The sequence below is a fragment of the Macrobrachium nipponense genome, chromosome 5, assembly GCF_015104395.2.
Source record: "Macrobrachium nipponense isolate FS-2020 chromosome 5, ASM1510439v2, whole genome shotgun sequence".
Taxonomy (NCBI): domain Eukaryota; kingdom Metazoa; phylum Arthropoda; class Malacostraca; order Decapoda; family Palaemonidae; genus Macrobrachium; species Macrobrachium nipponense.
Genome location: NC_061107.1, coordinates 92357212 through 92375923, shown reverse-complemented (window position 1 = coordinate 92375923; position 18712 = coordinate 92357212). Strand labels below are relative to the sequence as shown.

At 37.4% G+C, this 18712-nt stretch overlaps 1 protein-coding gene across 1 annotated transcript; it reads left to right on the top strand.

The window, feature by feature from the left end:
• Positions 1–2257: 2257 nt before the first annotated feature.
• Positions 2258–4735, top strand: LOC135215516 (helix-loop-helix protein delilah-like). Its single transcript, XM_064250335.1, has one exon. The coding sequence runs from the start codon at positions 2805–2807 to the stop codon at positions 3675–3677; it is 873 nt and encodes a 290-aa protein (XP_064106405.1). The 5' UTR covers positions 2258–2804; the 3' UTR covers positions 3678–4735.
• The last annotated feature ends 13977 nt before the right edge of the window (positions 4736–18712 follow it).

The window sequence follows — 18712 nt, the reverse complement described above, 5'->3', positions numbered from 1 at the left end:
TATACAAATGCGCCTATCACATTAAACCACATGCATGAATACTTAAATACATTTCCTAAAAGAATTATGTTGAGGGTCATAATTTATAGATACATATATATATATCTCAACACTGCATTAACTATCCGTGAGATAACTTGTAACAGTACTTATCCATATATGGATTAGACAACAGCGAGGGGTTGAACGTTCATCAGCATCAGAGGGAGAATCATTAACACCAGGTAAACGGGCTGGGCGTATCCATAACGATAATCAAAAGATCGTAACTTTACCTGGGTAATGACTCCCTACGTTCCTCCTAACGGACTCTTGGTCCGCAGACGAGCAGCGTAGCAGTAGTGATGACGCTCTTTGATCAAAGCAATAGTACCTCCAACATTGCCGGGACGGAACGACGGCACCGTCTTCCCGCGGGATCCTCAGGCGGGAAAATTAACGCAAAGCGAAGGTCGCAAGTGACACATACACTTGCAGGAGGTAACAAGCGAGGCGGCTATCGCAGGTGACAATACCCCTGCATACGTAGGCCGTGATACAAAGAAGTGTGCAATTTACCACGAGTGGCTCAAAGGAGAGGTGTCCATCAACGGCTGCTAAATTAGGATCCACGTCTGAGATCAAGGTAGGGTCCGAACTCCTCATTCCAGGCAGCAGTAGTCTCGTCCACGGTTCTCACTAAAAACCCAAACACTTGAAGAGAAAAAAAAAAATAAACAAAAGAGTTAATGGCCATTCACTAATTAACGAAGGCGGAGGGGCGAAGATTATCGCAGCACTCTTATGAAAAGGGCAGTTAGCAATTACTCCCGCCGAAGGCCGAATTTATTTATAAACAATGAAATAACTTAATTTAACATGACAATATATATATATATATATATATATATATATATATTTATATATAATTATATATATATATATCTATATATATATATCTATAATATATATATAATATATATATATATATATAGTATATATATATATATATATATATATATATAGATATATATATAGATATATAAATAGATATATATATATATATATATATATATATATATATATATATATGTATATATATAGATATATATATATATATATATATATATATATATATATATATATATATATATGTGTGTGTGTGTGTGTGTGTGTGTGTGTGTGGTGTGACACACACACATGTGTGTATGTGTAATTCATACTCATATATATATATATAGTATATATATATAATATATATATAGAGTTATATATCTATATTTCATATATATATATATATATATCTATATATATATCTATATATATATATATATATATATATATATATAATATATATATATATATATATAAGCATTGTGATGTTTATGCATGATAATACTGAGAATAGAAAGAGTTCTGCCTAATCACCCTCAAGACACGAAAAACAGCGTTGTAGACATTTTCGGTTTGTTAAACACTTCATAAAAAGAGGTAATAACATTTTCCGTTCGGTCACCATAAAAACAACTGAAGCATTGTTGTGAATTCTCTCTGATTTCCTCAGCGCAGAAAAGTTTTGCTTGTCTTTGTAGTTTCGCTGAAGAAGCGAAAAAAATATGACCTACTTTTACACCTTCATAAATCACAATGAAACAGCATTGTTCACCTCTTTCTTTAAGTAAAATCTGTGGTATGTACTTGTCCTTCTCATTGCGATGAAGCAGAGAATGTAACCGTGTAGCCTCTGCCTTTCTTATTTCTTATGCTAAAGGAAGAGTATTTGTACCACTCTGATTTTATAGTGATAAAAGATTGCCGCTTGCTTTTAGATGTCGTATACGTTATAAATTTCAAGGGCTTCATGTACTAACAGCTCACTCGAACATTTAACCATGGTAATTTGTATTTATGATAAAGTAAAAAAAAGAATCCTTAAGGGCGGCCCGGTCTGTCTTATTAATATGTGTTATAGTCTTCTATGCTTTCAAACCCCATACCTTCTATTCGCACTCCGCAGGATGAGGTCCTTTTCTATTACTATTTAAGGTCCATCTAAACTTTCTGTTTTGATATACGGCAAAAAGAATACAAATAAAAATAAAAAATGCTATCACTCTTCGGGAGCCAATTTCCTTCCACACTTAACTGGAAAACGTAAAAAGACGTCAAAAACTGACGAACGTGAAAGGTTTCTATTGGATGTGACGTCATCCCTCGGGGCACGTGTGGAGAGATAGTGCAGGCTGCCCAAGACGATGCCCGACAGTAGCAACTGCGCTCTCGAGCGGCTCAGGTCTTTATTTCCGTGTGTCTGACATTCCCTCGAACTCCTGCCGAGGATCTATGACGCAAAGGACTCGCTCGAAGGAACGTTTTCAGTTACATGAACGGTGGGTGTTGTGTGTGGCGATATGTAGACCTAAGTGATGCAAATTCAGAAAATCTCATGTCATTTCATCTGGATTTTGGAATGGTTTTTGACCTCGTTATAACGTGAATATTTTCTTGATGTGTTCATGGAACTTAAGATTATACCCTTCATGCTTAGTCGCTCTGCAAAACTGATCAGTCTTGACCAAAGGGAAAGAAACTCTTTATTAATCATAGATAAAGTGGACCTGGTAATTGGCTGTATTGTCTCACAGCTTTCAGAAAGAGATGATCACACGGACAACAATCAAAAAGTGATACATAAAACTAGCTCAGCCATTTAAGAACAAACAACACCAATGAACCGAGAGATGTGTGTGCGCGTGTGAGCATACAAGCGTTGATATGATTTCAAAACGACTGGTAATGTTCTGACGTTTCTGTATAGAACGAAGATGGAAAATTTAGAACTGATGACGAGCGACAAGGAACATTTTCCAGACAATAACAATAACAACAGCAGCAACAATAACATAGGGAGCGACAGTGGCCGTTCAGGAGAGAAATACGGCCTCCGACCGCGGACGGCTATCAAACGCTTGCATCATGACCTTCCCTTCCAGGAGGTGTCGAAGAGGTCAGGAAAGTCGAAGCCGAGACCTGCGCCTCTGTCAAAGTATCGGAGAAAGACGGCGAACGCTCGCGAAAGACATCGGATGAAAGCCATCAACAGCGCCTTCGAGTCCCTGCGGAAGGTCCTTCCAGATGCTGTGGAAGTTCACACGGCCTCCTCAACAATGACCAAAATTACGACTCTTCGGCTGGCTGTCGATTATATCCAAGCCCTGACGGATGTCTTAGGAGACGACAGCGATCCTACGTTCGCCCTTCAGTCTCGGGAGGATGGCCCCTGCCACGGGATCAGTTCCTCTATGGGTTTCTCTCAACATGCGATGTCACCTGCTTCGACACCTTACACCGTGCCGGTCAGCATGTGTCAAAACCACAGCACTAATCTTCCAGTGAACGTATCCTCGAGCTCTTTGTCACTTCATTACAAGACCGACATGACACCCCAATATGCTCCTCAACTCACTCAGCTCATGTCTTACTGCTCGACCTCTAATGACGTTTCTGCTTCCTGCTCACCTTCGACATCCAGAGGGTCGCTCGGAAGCACCAGTGATTTGGAGGAGCTACTGTCAGATGATTCCGGGTTGCTGGAGGACAGCCTCGATGTGTTTCACGACATACCCACCATCACTCTTGCTGATCCATTCGAGGTCCTCCTCGACGGGGAAAAAGAAGGTCTGATTTCACCTTTTTAACCATCTATCATGGAAAGGAGGCATGGAACTATGCACTTTCCCGCATCTTTTGGAAATGAAAATAGATCTATTCTTGATCAGTGCTAGATAAGCATAAGCTAATTATATAATTACAATTCTTTTTAAAGTAATTTCAATGTTCTAATTATCCATCGTTTCTCAATGTTCATTTTAATAGCAAACTGTGAAATAAAACGTTTTCCTTAAGGTTGAGAAACACCACGTACAGCTAGAATGATTTAGCTTTATGATACTTTACGGATCTGTGCAATGATTTTACGTTAATGAGCAAATTCCATCGAATACGGCTATATAATTATGATGTAGATCAGTTTAAAATAAGTAATTCAGACCTAGTCAGGTAATTCTATTTATTTTCTTTGAATAAGAGTTATGTTCTGGAAGGCGTAAGGTATGATTTTTTGGCATCGAACAGCGACATGAAAACCCCTTTTTTCATTCCCAAGTCTGTTACTTTGAAAAGTTGCTAGTTACGTGAATAATGTGATAAATAAGTGACTTTTCACTCTTTAACGATACTTTCTAAGAATTCCAATTCTTATTTCGTTCAGTGACGCGAGTGGTACGTGTTGTGTCATGGTAATTCTTATGATTGTATCTTTGTAAGAATAACATCACAAAAATGCATTTAGAACCATGACTACCAGCTAATTGTAACTAATGAAAATCTGGCAGTTCGATGTCAAAATACGTTCTACCTTTGATGAAGTATTTGTACAAATAACTTTCTTTTTTAATTGTATATAGTTCTAGTATATGTATATAAAGAAAAAAAAGTCTCATCTGAAATTGATTTTATTTTTCCACTAGTCTGCTGTTGGTTTGTGCCATACATTAAAACGGGAAAAGTATATAAAAAATTATAAGATATAAAAAAAACACTTGTTTACGTCTAGGTATGTTTAAAAGTGAGAAATAAACAAAGAAATTTATTTAATTACATATTTTTCCGAAATGTATTCATTTTCTTTACTTTGTAATTTGTAGATGAAAGAGGAAACTACGTTGTAAATAGTTAATAAATAGAAGCATTTATAATAAAGAGTCAAGTTTCCCCTGATTTTTATTTCGTTATCTTCACCTCGTCTGCAAGATTAATGAAGTTTCGTTAATTAACCTCCCCTATCACCAATGTGAATTTCAATTTTTTTGCCCGCATTCTTCTTCTTCTTCTTGTTCAGACCTTCCCTAAATTTGATAGGAATGTACCCACCGCCTCCTTATCATTTTGTCGTAATAGTCCTACCATTGACCTAATTTCAGGGTCACTGGGTCAAAAAAATAACATACATGATCAGAATTTAGATACTCTAAACATTAGTAGTTTGACTAATGATTATACTGACTGTCAACTTTCAAAGCCTTGGGTATTGACCTCAGTGGTTGATTACATATATAGGGTGTAGATTCCCATGCACCACTTATCAAGAGAAATGACAAAAAAAAGTGGCGCTGGTTGTCCTCTTCGGCAGTGTTTGCATCTGCACACAGCTGAAATGGTATCAATGAGTACCATAAAATGGTGCCTGTGTAAAGGAAATGAATATTTGAGAAAGTGTAATGTGCTTACGATGATGATAGTAGAATGCTACTGGAATGAACTGAAGATTTATTACTGTTATAATCAACACATTTGAGACAATCATCATATTTACTGGTGGGACGATGATCAATAAATTTGATAGGAAATTTCAGTTATTGTTAATATCATGAATCATTATCTAATAATTCACGTTTAAGTTTTCGTTATTTGAAACACTGAGCAGGTGACAAATGATATATTACCGCGATATATCATTTTAAAACACACCCTTGAATTACACTTATTTCACCGCGAAGTCGGTCGGTCAGACCTTTCGGATATAGAATGAGATTGGCTGGAGCCAATCGACAAGTTCTGGGTGAGAAAGAGACAGCTCCAGAAGACTGGCTGGCCATAACAGAAAATGGAGTCCGTGTAAGCTTTCGGTTCTCCTTTACCAAGAATGTATTGTCATTTCACACTCATCTGTGGCTAGTGATCCGTGACAGATAATCGATGCTCTAGTGTTTACAACTTTTATTTCGGCTCCTGCCGCTTGCCCTTGATTTTAGGGTTTTGTTTTCGTGTAGTGATGGATAACTCTCAAGTTCTTAAGCCATCAGTCTAAAAAAAAAAAAAATCCTCCTCAAAGAAGAATGGGGGACTCACAAAGTCTATAGTAATGTTCATTTTGCGATGAGAGAGAACCGCTCTGTTGTGGACTTGAACATATGTTAGAAAACACCGCAAATATGTTTTCACGCTTTCGAAGGTATGACGAATTATTGTTGGCTCAAATTTGTACAATTCATGTTTATTTGCATTAGAGAACAGTTGATCTACAGTAGTCTCCCGAATTTCACAAGAGCTTGCAGCAAAATGCAAAATCTATGGTGTTCATCCTGGTGTTCAGTGACATAATGTGTTATCTGAAATTTGAGACGTGAGCAAAGCCCTTAATATTATAGTAGCAGCTCCAATTGGACACATTTTTGCCATAAAGTAAAACATTTGCATTTTATTTTCACCGACTGAATGAAACTTGGAGATATCTGACCGAGCTGATTTTTCTGATCACATACTTTCGTATGTAACCTTGAAGTGCTGCAAAATATATATACCAAGCACACGTAAGTTCCAATGATTATGTCTGTTCATAACATATAATGCTTATCGATAGGTGAGATTAATTCTGAGGTAAAAACCATAAAACAAGCAGAAATCAATAGTAGGAAATAAAAACATATAAAAACTCTCGATGGTATTTGAGTTACGTAGTTCCTTTACTATTGTTTTTCCGATTACATGGCGAGTGTAGTATTTATTCCTGTGATAAATCTAGGTGAACATTTTTTCTTTTAGAATTAAACTTGTATCGAACCCGTAAAGTTGTGGACGGAAAGTAAACAACAGATAGTGAGATCCTGATAACTTCTAACGACCTTGGTTTAATAGGCAGTAAGAAAAAGAAAATAATCACGGTAATCTGATTTTTAATTACGAATTACAGTGACAGAAATAAAAGATAGTGTGTGGGAAGGAAAAAAGTAACAAGCAACAAAGTAAACATCTTCCAAAAAGATTGTACTGTGAACTTCCACAATTTAATCCGCAAACAGATAAACCAAATATACAAGTGCACAAACAAATAAAATGGCATGTAACCACGCAGTTACTGACACTGTGTATAGACACGGCACATTGACAAACGCGTACAAAGCAATGAAATTAAATTAGCAAGATATAAGGGAAGAGATATTCGCACCACCCCACGTGCATTCGTCTGCAGTATCTCTCTTCCAAATCTGTCTGCTAGTCCGTTACGCCAAATTTGGACCTGATGTGAGCTCCCTGGACAAGGATGTCCAGGCGTCCCAGATCCTTAGAAGGAGAGGTTGCTAATTGATTTTCCCAGTAAGACCTTCGTAAAGAAAGGGAAGCTTCGGAGAATCTTCTTCTTCTTCTTCCCATTTCTGACATCATTATTAAAGCTATCTCTTTCTCTTAGTCAGCATCGCAGTAAAACTAAAGGAAGGAATGCAGACCTCCGTAGTATCTATCTATCTTCTCTTTAAATTATTATCTTCCTTCCTTTCTAAATATTTACCTCCTTAGATCATCGTTGTCGTCGCATTTTTTCCAACGTATATCAAAACTCACGTCATTGTAAACTGTATTGCTACAGCTTAATAAATTATGCTTATTTTGAATTTGAGTACCGGAATCTGACCTTGAATAACTCCTATAATGAAAGTAATTCATAGTAGTTTAGTGATCTCACGTCACTGTACCAGAGCATATAACTGGAAGTATAAAATAATCATGAAATAGAAATAATCATGAAATAGAAACGAAAATTTAAATCGAAACACACGTCACCGAAATGACATCAACAAGGAGATTTTCTTAAGATATTCCTGCCTGTAAAAACCTCCGAAGGGATCGCTTCTGTTTTGTCTTGTCACCAAATGCTTCTTAATTTGTACCACACCTTTTTCAGGTTAACTCCGTGACTCCAGTTCTTCAGTCGTTGGTAACAGGCTCGTCGAACAGTGTGTTGATATTTTGTTTATATATGAATCATAACAAAGATAAGTCGGATAGTATAAGCAATGTTTATTAAAATTTGTCTTTTTATTATTATCATTATTTGGACATGATAACGGTTTAAGAAAGAGTAGATTATTTAATTCAAGTCTTAACTTTTACGTTTGGATTGTAGAATTCTCCACCATACCTCAGCCAGTCATAAATACTGTCTTTTGTATTTAGTATTTTGATATTTTTCAAGCATATGTATCCCATCATTTTCATAATTTGGGATTAGATTGTTCAAATAAAAATAGAACATCTTATTAAATAATAGTGGTGTCGGGACTAACGTTTTGAATCGTAAACTGTGATTCAGATTGTAATCTATAAATTTGTGAGGACCATTCTATTTATATTAATTTCCCTTTCAGATAACTTTAAGAAACCAGGTTTTCTATTTCAAATTATAGCCCTCGACTTTTGATATCATTATGACAACATGAGAGAGAGAGAGAGAAGAGAGAGAGAGAGAGAGAGAGAGCGAGAGAGAGACTGAAGAGAGAGAGAGGAGAGAGATGAGGGACAGAGAGAGAGAGACGAGAAGGGAGATGAGAGGAGAGAGAGAGAGAGAGAGAGAGAGAGAGAGAGAGAGAGAGAGAGAGAGAGAGAGAGAGAGAGAGAGTTTAATTACGTATAATTGAGAGAGCTACTAGTTTTACTAGACCTATCCTTGTGGGTTCAAAATTATGCAAACGCATAAAATACATGCCCTTTACTCAGACAGACAGACAGACAGACAGCTGAGTGACAAATGTTGTGGATTCAAAATTATGGAAATGCACAAAATACATGCCCTTTTACTCAGACAGACAGACAGACGAGGTCTATGGCTGTCACTTTCTACAGAGGGTACTCCCTGTAAAGCTGTCGGTTCCGTTTGGTAAATGACGGCAAGTTTCCTGCGCGGAATAACAATGGCGAAGAAACAGGTATTTACAATACATTGAGCGAAGGACGAGAGCATAAATATCGTCTTATGTAAATGAGATAAGAGAGGAGAAGCTCATTATGAATATTACTTTGGAATTTATGTGGAAGGTTCTGCGGCTTGAGAGCCATGAAAACTTTGCCTGATTTATATATTAACTTGTGTACTTATCTGTTTTGGTTCTATGATAGTATTCTTTAGTCATTGACTTGTAAATAGCTTTTGTCTGTAATCGGTATCATGCTCAGTGGGATGGGACGTTTCACGCAACTGCTTTTCATACGTACGTCTAATTCAGATTAGGTCTTTTTTAACTCTCGCTTCCAAATCATATTCCCTCTCACTTCCCTTCTCTTCCCTTCCCAGTAACTACTGAGATTCGGCTTCACCTTAGTATCTCGGCTCAGGGTGGCTTTGATCTTAGTTACAAGAATATTATTATTTATATTATTATCTCTTGAGGGCCTGAACCGCTAACACCCGTACTCAGATGTTTGACTTAATTAGATTATGTCTATGGTGGTAGCTGCAAGTCACGTACTACAGTGGTTGAAGGAGCCTAAGGTACCTGGAATTAATTTCTGGAATTCTCATGTGAGCATTATATATATTTTTGTTTATTCTTTACCGATTATTTTTATGTTAAGTCGAAATGAAAAAGAAACTTATCTATTATCACTTAAAATATTTGATCTTGATTAACTTTTGCTTAATCCCCATTGGTGAAATTCGTCTTCCCAACCTCTCTCTCTCTCTCTCTCTCTCTCTCTCTCTCTCTCTCTCTCTCTCTCTCTCTCTCTCTCTCTCTTCCATTTTTCTAAACCTTATGAGATTGACTTTGCCGTGAATCTGTATTGATTTATGGAACTCCCAGAATTAAACAAGGGGAAAAAATCAGTCCGAAATCAATCTCAAACAAGTGAAACCTGATGCAATATTCATCCTGAACTGTCTATGATAAAAAACCCATAAATCAATGCTACTACCAAGAGTGCACATTCAGTGTGTTGATTCACGGCAGGGTGATTTAGTACAAGTTACTGTTATTTCCTTATTATGAATTATTTTCATTTCTATCTCCTCTCCCGTTTCCAAGCCGCTCTTTGTTTCCTTCGTGATTTTTTGACATCCCCGATGTACGGGTAGTATGCTGGTAAGAAAAAGAGATGGGATTTAACTTGGATTTTTCAAATATATTTTCAGTTTTTTGTTTTCTTTTTCATATTATAACCCTAGTCAGTATAACATGCTCCATGGTTATGAGAACCGTAATTGGCCTTTTGCATGCCTGGATTTTTATTCAATCGCAGGTCAATACCCAGGGACCAACTGTGAAAAGCCATGGCAAGCTGTAAGAACTAGGCTTGCAAAAAACTATATCCACAAATACCCAGGATCAAGATCTGGGACGACAACCTCTAAAGCTGCTGGAAATTTATTACAAGCCTTAAAAAGAAAATTTGTTTCTAGCGAAACCGGCACTAAATGGACCTTATGTAACGGTACACTGAAACATTAACCAAACAAAATAAAGCCATGCTAATTATTGTATTTTTCAGTATTTTCAGGGTTTCTGTGTGAATATCAAGGGCATACATGGAATACTGAAAAAATTTTAATTTTCGGATAGTTACTGCGGTTATTGAAACAGGTTCTTATTATTTTGTGTTGCCTATATATTATGTTTCATCCATTTTGATTTAAGTGGAAGCAGTGTCCCCTGACCTGCCAAAGAGGAGAAGAGAAACTGTCTCTGGACTCTTTAAGTGTATGATTTACCAAGACTCCTTTGAAAGACGACTGATGAACATTTAGCCCTATCTGTACTAAACTCCGTAGTGGTATAAATGCTCGTAGGATCAGACTTACTCATGGGTAAAAGCTGAAATAGATACAATGAGGCATGAATCACAGATAGGTCCTCCAAGTGCCAAAACTGGTACATCCTTATAAAGACCTACAAACTAATAGAGATAAAATGCCCGGGAGATATACCAGTTACGACGGTTACTGACGGCCTGTCCTCAAGGAGTGCATCAGCTCTGGGATCACTCATTACAACCATATAGTATACCAGCACTATATGGTGTATATAAAGTGTATATGCAACAAGCAGTGGTACCAAGGAGAGGAACCTACAGGTAAGGTATCAACATAGCAAAACCAACACGTAAAGGCCAAAAGATTGATCAGGACAGGGGTTAATTTCAGATTGATCTGCATGGCATGGATGCAAATTATATTCACATATGAACTTTTGATGCATGGAATGGAGCCTGAATGAAGAGCTGAAGATTTTGATTGGTCAGAATTATCTGCAGCCGGGTGCTAGTTTCATGAAGGAATCAAAGCCAGTGTTAGTGTAGAATGGTACCGTGAATGACAGTGCAGAGTTCCACTCTACCTAGCATAAAGCAGGTACCAGAGTTATTTTAAATTTCATCATTTCATGTATTTACTAGGCTTCTTCACTTCTTAAGGAACTTTCTGAAATGTGGGTGCAAACAGCACAATCCCGCTATCTGCACCTTCGTGAGGTTGCACCTGCGTTGGATCCATCAAAATGCAGCACTTTCTGTCATCCACAGCTTAAGTGGGCACGATATCACTAGCTTCCCTTTCTTCACTGGTAAAAAGACATGACAGAGATGTAGGAAAGAGGTGAGAATATGGTGATAGAGATAAGAGTGCTGCAAGCAACATAACAGCATACTTCTTCCAGGAAGCCAGGTATCTAGCTGGTGGTTATGTACATGAAGTAGGGTAATGGCTTCAAGGAGCAAGAAAACCTATGAGTTCACAAGTTCCTTTACGACAAAGCAGCACTGTTACAGAGCTAGACAACAAAGCCCATATTCCCCAGCTAGATCTAAGAACATTTTAAGGCTGGTCATTAGTTGATTACAGGCTTGTGCCAATGCCTTCCACACAACCAGCATAATTAGATCAGATGCCCCAAAATATTTCCTTGGGTTGTGTGAAAGGCTCTTGCAACAGAATGGGCTCTTGCAACAGGAGAGACATCCCTCTTACATTGGATGTTGTTGCCAGGGATCGGAAAACCATTGTAACCATAAGTTCACTGACTGCTATCCTGAATGAAGAGAGCAGAGATTCAGAAATGATGGTTAATACGCATAATCCTCTCTTGTATTTGATAATCCTATAATAATCCTTTAAAAACTTTGTTGTCTGAGTTTACTAAGTACAGAGGTTTACTAAGTACAGTGCAATTTTGTTTTTATCTTGATGCTAAAAACTATGTTGTTTTTCTGTTCTATAAAAATATTAGGTTGTCTTTGTTGTATTTCCCATAGCAGGTACTGTCAAACTACTATTAGCTCTAAAATTCAGTTTGTTGATGTCCTTTTGGTTGCATTAAAGTAACAAAAAGATTTAGGTGTGTTACTGGCTATTTGAGTATTTTCTCATGCATAGGTAAACTGTATTTCGTTTTGAAAAGTCCCAAGTCTCACAGAAATTAACTGTTTCAACCATTTTGGCGTTGGTTTATGGGTAATAATACTCTTCCGAAGACAAAACTACATAGGGACGCAAACTGCGATAAGCCGTGGATCCCCAAAACATTTTAGCAGCTTGTTCACAGGGCTGTCCCTCTGGACTTATGTTCCTAGAAATATGTAGATGTGGTTAGCATGGTCATATCTTTTACAGCACGCTATATCTACATAAAAAAAATGAGGTGTCCCCTTGGTTATATGGACTACCCGCGAAGCTTTCCATGTAAAGTAGTTCTAAAGGTGTGTGTGGAGCACTTAAGAATTTTTCAATCGGTTTTGCTAGTGTAATGCATCAAGGAGTTGAACTTGCAAAGAATAAAGTACTGTGTTGACTCATAGTGCCCTAAAATTTGCAGTAAGCATTACAGAAAAGCCTTCCCCATAAGGAAGTTTTGGAAAGGCAATAGGCCTGTAGTTCAACATTTCGTATGAAATAAAGTTACATAATTAGCTATTTATTATAGTGTTACTGAATGTCAGTTTTGTCCTAAGCACACCAGGGTAACTCTTCTTCCTTAACGCTTGCTTGATTATCACTGGCAATCTTTGCTTTCGATTCCTTCCTCTCTTTTTCTTCCTGTCTTTCCTCCAACACCTGCTCTCATGCTGTCGTTGATTTTCATCAAAATCTTTAGAATTACCACTAAAAAGATGAACCTTGCTTTATGGGTGCATTTATTATAGACTGTTTTTCCTAATTTTAAACTTCTTCAGTACCTAACCACGGGTTTCCTCCCTATCCATTATTGGATCTTGCTATGATTCTCGCCAACACATAGTTTACGATTAGTAAACATGTAACTAAGAAAGAACGGAACATTCAAGTTTGGTATCTTTCATTTCAAACCGTTAATTTATTGCCGTGTGACCAGTTCTTCATCACTTCAGGGCGCGTGTCTTTATTCCATACTCGGTTTATGGACTTCGTTCGAAGCTTTTTATTAGGAGTGGTTCTAAGACGTGTAGGACTATATATAAACATGATCCTGGAGCTGGGATGAGGTCCTTAGAGCCTCCTGCCAATGACTGGAGACTTAATTTTTTCTGATAAATTATGCAATGCATCAAAGTAATTGAGCTTCCAGGTCGATTCAGAGATTCCTGGAATCCTCAGTAAATATTACAAAAGATTTCTCAAGGAACTTCTGAAAATGCAGCCTCCTGGCAAGTCTTTGTTTGGTCTTAGAAGTTCAGGCAAAATACGCCTGTCTGATGCTTCCTAGATTACTATTGTTGACATATTTGTTTACAGATTCCTCCTCCTCTCTCTCTCTCTCTCTCTCTCTCTCTCTCTCTCTCTCTCTCTCTATATATATATATATATATATATATATATATATATATATATATATATATATATATATATATATATAATGATTTTGACTCTATGATCTCATTTTTCATCTCCTTAAGAACATTTATGAATGTTGGGTAATTCTAAATATTAATGGAGAAACAAGACAAAAACGCAAACCCCAACTTAGCATCAAATGAGAACCGTGACAAAAACCTCATGAATGAACTCTCCATGAAAGAACTCCTCGAGTCAAAGCTTTCTTCATTCACTGTTCATGCGGTACATTCATTAATGATAAAAACAGTAAATGTGGAAATTTCTTCTAACTATTTCCCTTGCTAAACCCCCTTATACTGAAGCCCATCCGGTTTTCCTTTCCACTTCTTCCTTTTGAATTTGCCTGATGATGACGAGATCCATAGAAACGAATCTATAAGCTACGGTATCCTATTGATACCAGATTATCCTCCATTGTATTAAATTCCTCTGGTAACATAAACGTAATCCTTTAGGGTAGAATGACGTAATCAATGGATTTTTCTCTTTATTTCCGTTCTAAGTCTCCTCCTACCTCTTTCTCTCTCTTTTCCTTCCCACTCAAGTTAAGAGTTTTCTCGATCCATTTGATTTTCAGCGTACCTTCAAAATATACTGAAAAATTTCACAATGGGATATATAAATTCAGCATCTCCAGTCAATAAGCTTGGGCTTTTGCCAAAGGAACGGATTTGATCCTTTATCCATTATTAATAAAGCTCCGGAATAAAAACTTTATTTCATTTTGAGATTCCTCGAATCCTCAGGCAAATTTATCCCCTTCGTCAGTAGTTGAATATGCATCATTCCGATAAACTCTTGTGAGCTGTGGATTCAATGCTTATATTTCAGGAGTTGAAAACGAAAACTATTTCTCTCTCTCTCTCTCTCTCTCTCTCTCTCTCTCTCTCTCTCTCTCTCTCTCTCTCTTTTCTGGTTCTTTATGAACTCTGCACATAGGTACAAAGGAAATGAAAAGAGGCTGTGAGAGCGATGATGATAATGACTGCCGTCTCTCTCTCTCATTACCATTGGTAACCAATTTTGCTTTGATGACGTTGAAATGGAAGATAAATGGGGAAAAAATAAGTAACATTTCGATGATAACTACGTATTTTAGCACTTTGCATTATCACCATATTCCAGCAATTTCGCTCAACAGTAAGAAGTCCTTTATCATAGAGCTTCAGGCAGTCATCAACCTATAAGTAAACAAAAAATAAATGAATAAAAAAGTAAATTTGTGGATTTCATCGCTAATTCCCCAATATTCTGGGTATTTTATTGTCTCCCATCTACATGGCGCTAAAGGGAACGGAGGACCCATTAGCCCATTCATGTTTACCGAAGGGGTACCGGACGATGGAAGTGGACCAAGGGGTCATCGGGCCACGCCAGGGAACTCCGGGATCATTAAGCCATATAAGAGGGAATGTTGGGTGATAACCCGTAAAGGGAAGACTGTGGGGGAATTAATACCTGCAATAAAGTCATCGTCGCCGAAGAAGTTTAAGATTCATTCAGTGATCTAGGGGAGAAAAAAGAGAACATCGTCCACAGGGGACTGATTATGACAGTCCAGGTCAAAGAGGGAAGATTTAAAAATCGGTACAATTTCATCAGGAGTTTTTTTTTTTTTTTTTTTTTTTTTATTATAACGAGGGCCAGTTCCAATTCGTTAGAAAGGCGACTATTATATCTGATCCGAAGAAGGACTTTATCCACATCAAAAGGATTTCTTTTACGAATTAATGGCGATCTTCGAAAGGAGCTTTATTGTATAATAATGAATTTATCTAAGCAAACTGACTTCTGTTCTAAATGATATGTGCTTCATCCCTAGAGTTGATTCGCACGGTAGACTGTTCTCCTATCGGGAATCCTCTCTTGATATCTTTAATCTACAAAAGATCGGAAGAGTTATTTTATCCATCATTTCAACCTTGAGTAAAACTCTTTCTCTATTGCGTCGCCATGATGGAGGTGGACTCATTTCGCCTTCAGTAGAAAACTGACTCCTGGAATATTCATGTATAGTTAACCAAAAAAATATGTTTGCCGTCATTAATATTATTGACATTATTATTATTATTCCGGACTGTATTAGGAATACTAGAGGTATTAGCTGTATTGAAAGCAGAAACTAATGAGAAACGCAATACGTCTATTTTATTTTCATAGTTTCAGTTGCATGAATGTCTGCAAACTATAACGAGAAAACATTGTAAACGAGAATAATAGGGTTTAACTCGCTATGGAAACAACATTGTCGCCTTTTGTAAGGAAGGATTCCAAGTTTCCAAAGGAAGCAGTCAATTTTCAAATATAGCAGAATAAAATGTTTCCAACCATTTCCATTTTCCTACGCGGCTTCAGCCCACCATCCCTCCTCCTTTTTCCCCCTTTTCCAAAAGTTGTGTTTCCATTTTCCCCACAGCCAGGTAACTGAGCCCTTTTGATACCGTTTGAGCTTGATTTCAGTTCTCTTTTGCAGTTTATGGTAGTCTGTCGCAAAATATACCGAATGTTTTAAGAGAAGATATTTTTCTAGGAATTATGGTTGTCTCATATAGCTCAGTTTGCCATAGATGATTGAACGGTGACGATATTTGCTCTGTGGACTGAACTACAATTTAATATCTCTTGCAAAATTCGTGGGGGAGATTTAAATGGTAACGTGTCAGAAAAGTTTTGTATATCAATAAACTGTAATGATAAGTTTGTCTTGCGTGTTAATTTTGCATAGCTGATCAAAAATACGAATATGAAAAAATCAAGCAATTAGGAATCGCCTTTCTAAGAGTGACCATTAAAAAATCTGTCAGGTATCAGCTCCTGCAGAAGTCTCGTTGATTTCCAGGTAAGTCGTTGTGTTAAAATGGCGCGGATTTCTATCTTCACAGTGTAGTGAGATAATACTAGATGGAATTTTCCGCCTATTGCCGTAATACAGCTTCAGAATTATAGCATTTTGGTTCCCATCAAGAGAGAGAGAGAGAGAGAGAGAGAGAGAGAGAGAGAGAGAGAGAGAGAGAGAGAGAGAGAGAGAGGAGAAGGCTGGTATAAATTTAGATTGGGCCCTAGTTTTATTTGTTAATCTCTCGAAACCGGAACATCCATTCATAACTATATTTTTTTAGCCATTTTTTTCGCAAATTCCTCATCTTCAAAAATATTGCTCTTTCCTCAACAGCCCTCAGACCAGCCACACATTTATTTAAACTCCAAAGACTTCAGACCATTCCTGAGTTACAGAATTAATTCATGGAATTAGAATGCTACGATTCTATTCCGAAGGATATAAAATAGCCAGTCCAAGCAAGCTCTGCAGTAAATCTTTCTTTTACGTACAATAACAGATTTACATGAAGAATAGAATTTGATTAATTATACCTAAACGAAATGTCAAAAATTACAAAGAAAAAAGAGAGCAATAATTAATAACAAAAACCTACGGTGCACTCTCTGAGTTCATTTATATGACCACTCAAGATTTTAAATTTTTTATTACGAAAACCAAGAAAATGAATGTAAAAGTTAAGCTTCACATTTATCGAAGCCTCTTACAAGATAAAATTATTTCATTGCCTAACAGGATTTGCTCAGAGACCTCAGACTACATGCAGGGTTCAGCAATCAGCGTCCGTAAAGATCCTTTTCCCTCATTAGCTATTTGTCTACCTCTCCCAATACCTGATCGATTGCTGCCAGCCCAGAGGTAATTATGAAACTAACTACCCTGTATCTAAGGTAGTGATAAAGACGGTTTCGGTTCCTGAACCCTCTTTCTCAAAAACTAAATTTCTCTACTTCTCAAAATCTGATTGTTGGCAGTTCCAAGGCCTCCTTTTTGAGATTTTTTTTAAATGTACACCAAAATCTGCATAATCATGCCATGGACAATTGAGTAATATTTTTGGTTAGTTTATACGTTTTAAGTATCTTTCCCTTTATTTTTTTAAATTGCGCTTATGGCAGGCTTAACGACTAGCAACAAGACCGAAATCAATTGGGGAGAGACAGGGTAGATTGTTCAGCCTCGTTTCAACTGTTCAAAACTTAGTTAACCAAAAGTTTACGTAACAATACTACATGCTTCGGTAATTAAACTTAAGCATTATTGCATGGCTGAGAAGTGGATAAGTTCTATGAGAGAGAGAGAGAGAGAGAGAGAGAGAGAGAGAGAGAGAGAGAGAGAGAGAGAGAGAGAGAGAGAGAGAGAGAGAGAGAGGAATGGAACTTTGGGAGAGAGGGCATCTTTTGGAAGATGAATTGTTCAGTTCTGGCTAGTGTCTGTGATATCCAAGTGTTGCTGTAATTCTAATTAATATTTTGGCAGGAGACCCCCTTTTAAACAAATTTCATGAAAAAGATGGCCGTCTGAATGCAGATGAGCGTGTACTTTAATTTCTTAATATTAATAATGATTTTTTTTGTGGGTGGCAGCAGGTAAATTATCTGCAAGCTTATTTATTTTCCTTGACATTTCGGTAGTACTTCTACCACTTACAAAAGGTGAAAGATGTCAGGGGTATAAATGGGGTATATTAATACTCATAAGTGGGCCTGCAGAACATTCAGAAATTTACTGACTGGCTGACGAGACCAGGGAGCTATGTTATTGGCCGGGAGAATCTGGACGAGCATGATATAGGTGCTGATTGGCTATCACCAGGTCTTAGAGTTCTGCTCACGGGGCTCACTGCTCAAAGTAGCTGGTGCCTGAGAGTGAGAGGTTACCGAGGGTTGCTCCTCGCTATTCTCTTGATGGTGTTTGGAAGGTTTCGTGGGTCACAGTCATTGTAGGTTACTAGCAAAGGATGGTGATTCCTTCTTTACAACGGACCCTCTTCACAACGGAAGCAGTGGTGGTCCATGTTGCCATCCAGGATCCTAGTGTTTTGTGAGAGGTGAGTCATAGTCATACCAATGTAGGAATGGCAACATCCATTCTCAGGGCACTATATCTGGTGGGCTACTCGTCTCCTCTTAATGGAATCATTGTTAGTGCAAAGTCTGTTCATTGCTAGGTACTAGGCAGTCATCCTGTCCTTGTAATAGATTTTAAGGTTGGCCTTGATGTATACATAAATAGAGGCTTCCTGGGCATGGGTGATG

Excerpts from the sequence above, each read along its gene's own strand:
- LOC135215516 (XM_064250335.1), top strand. The coding sequence starts at position 2,805 with ATGGAAAATTTAGAACTGATGACGAGCGACAAGGAACATTTTCCAGAC.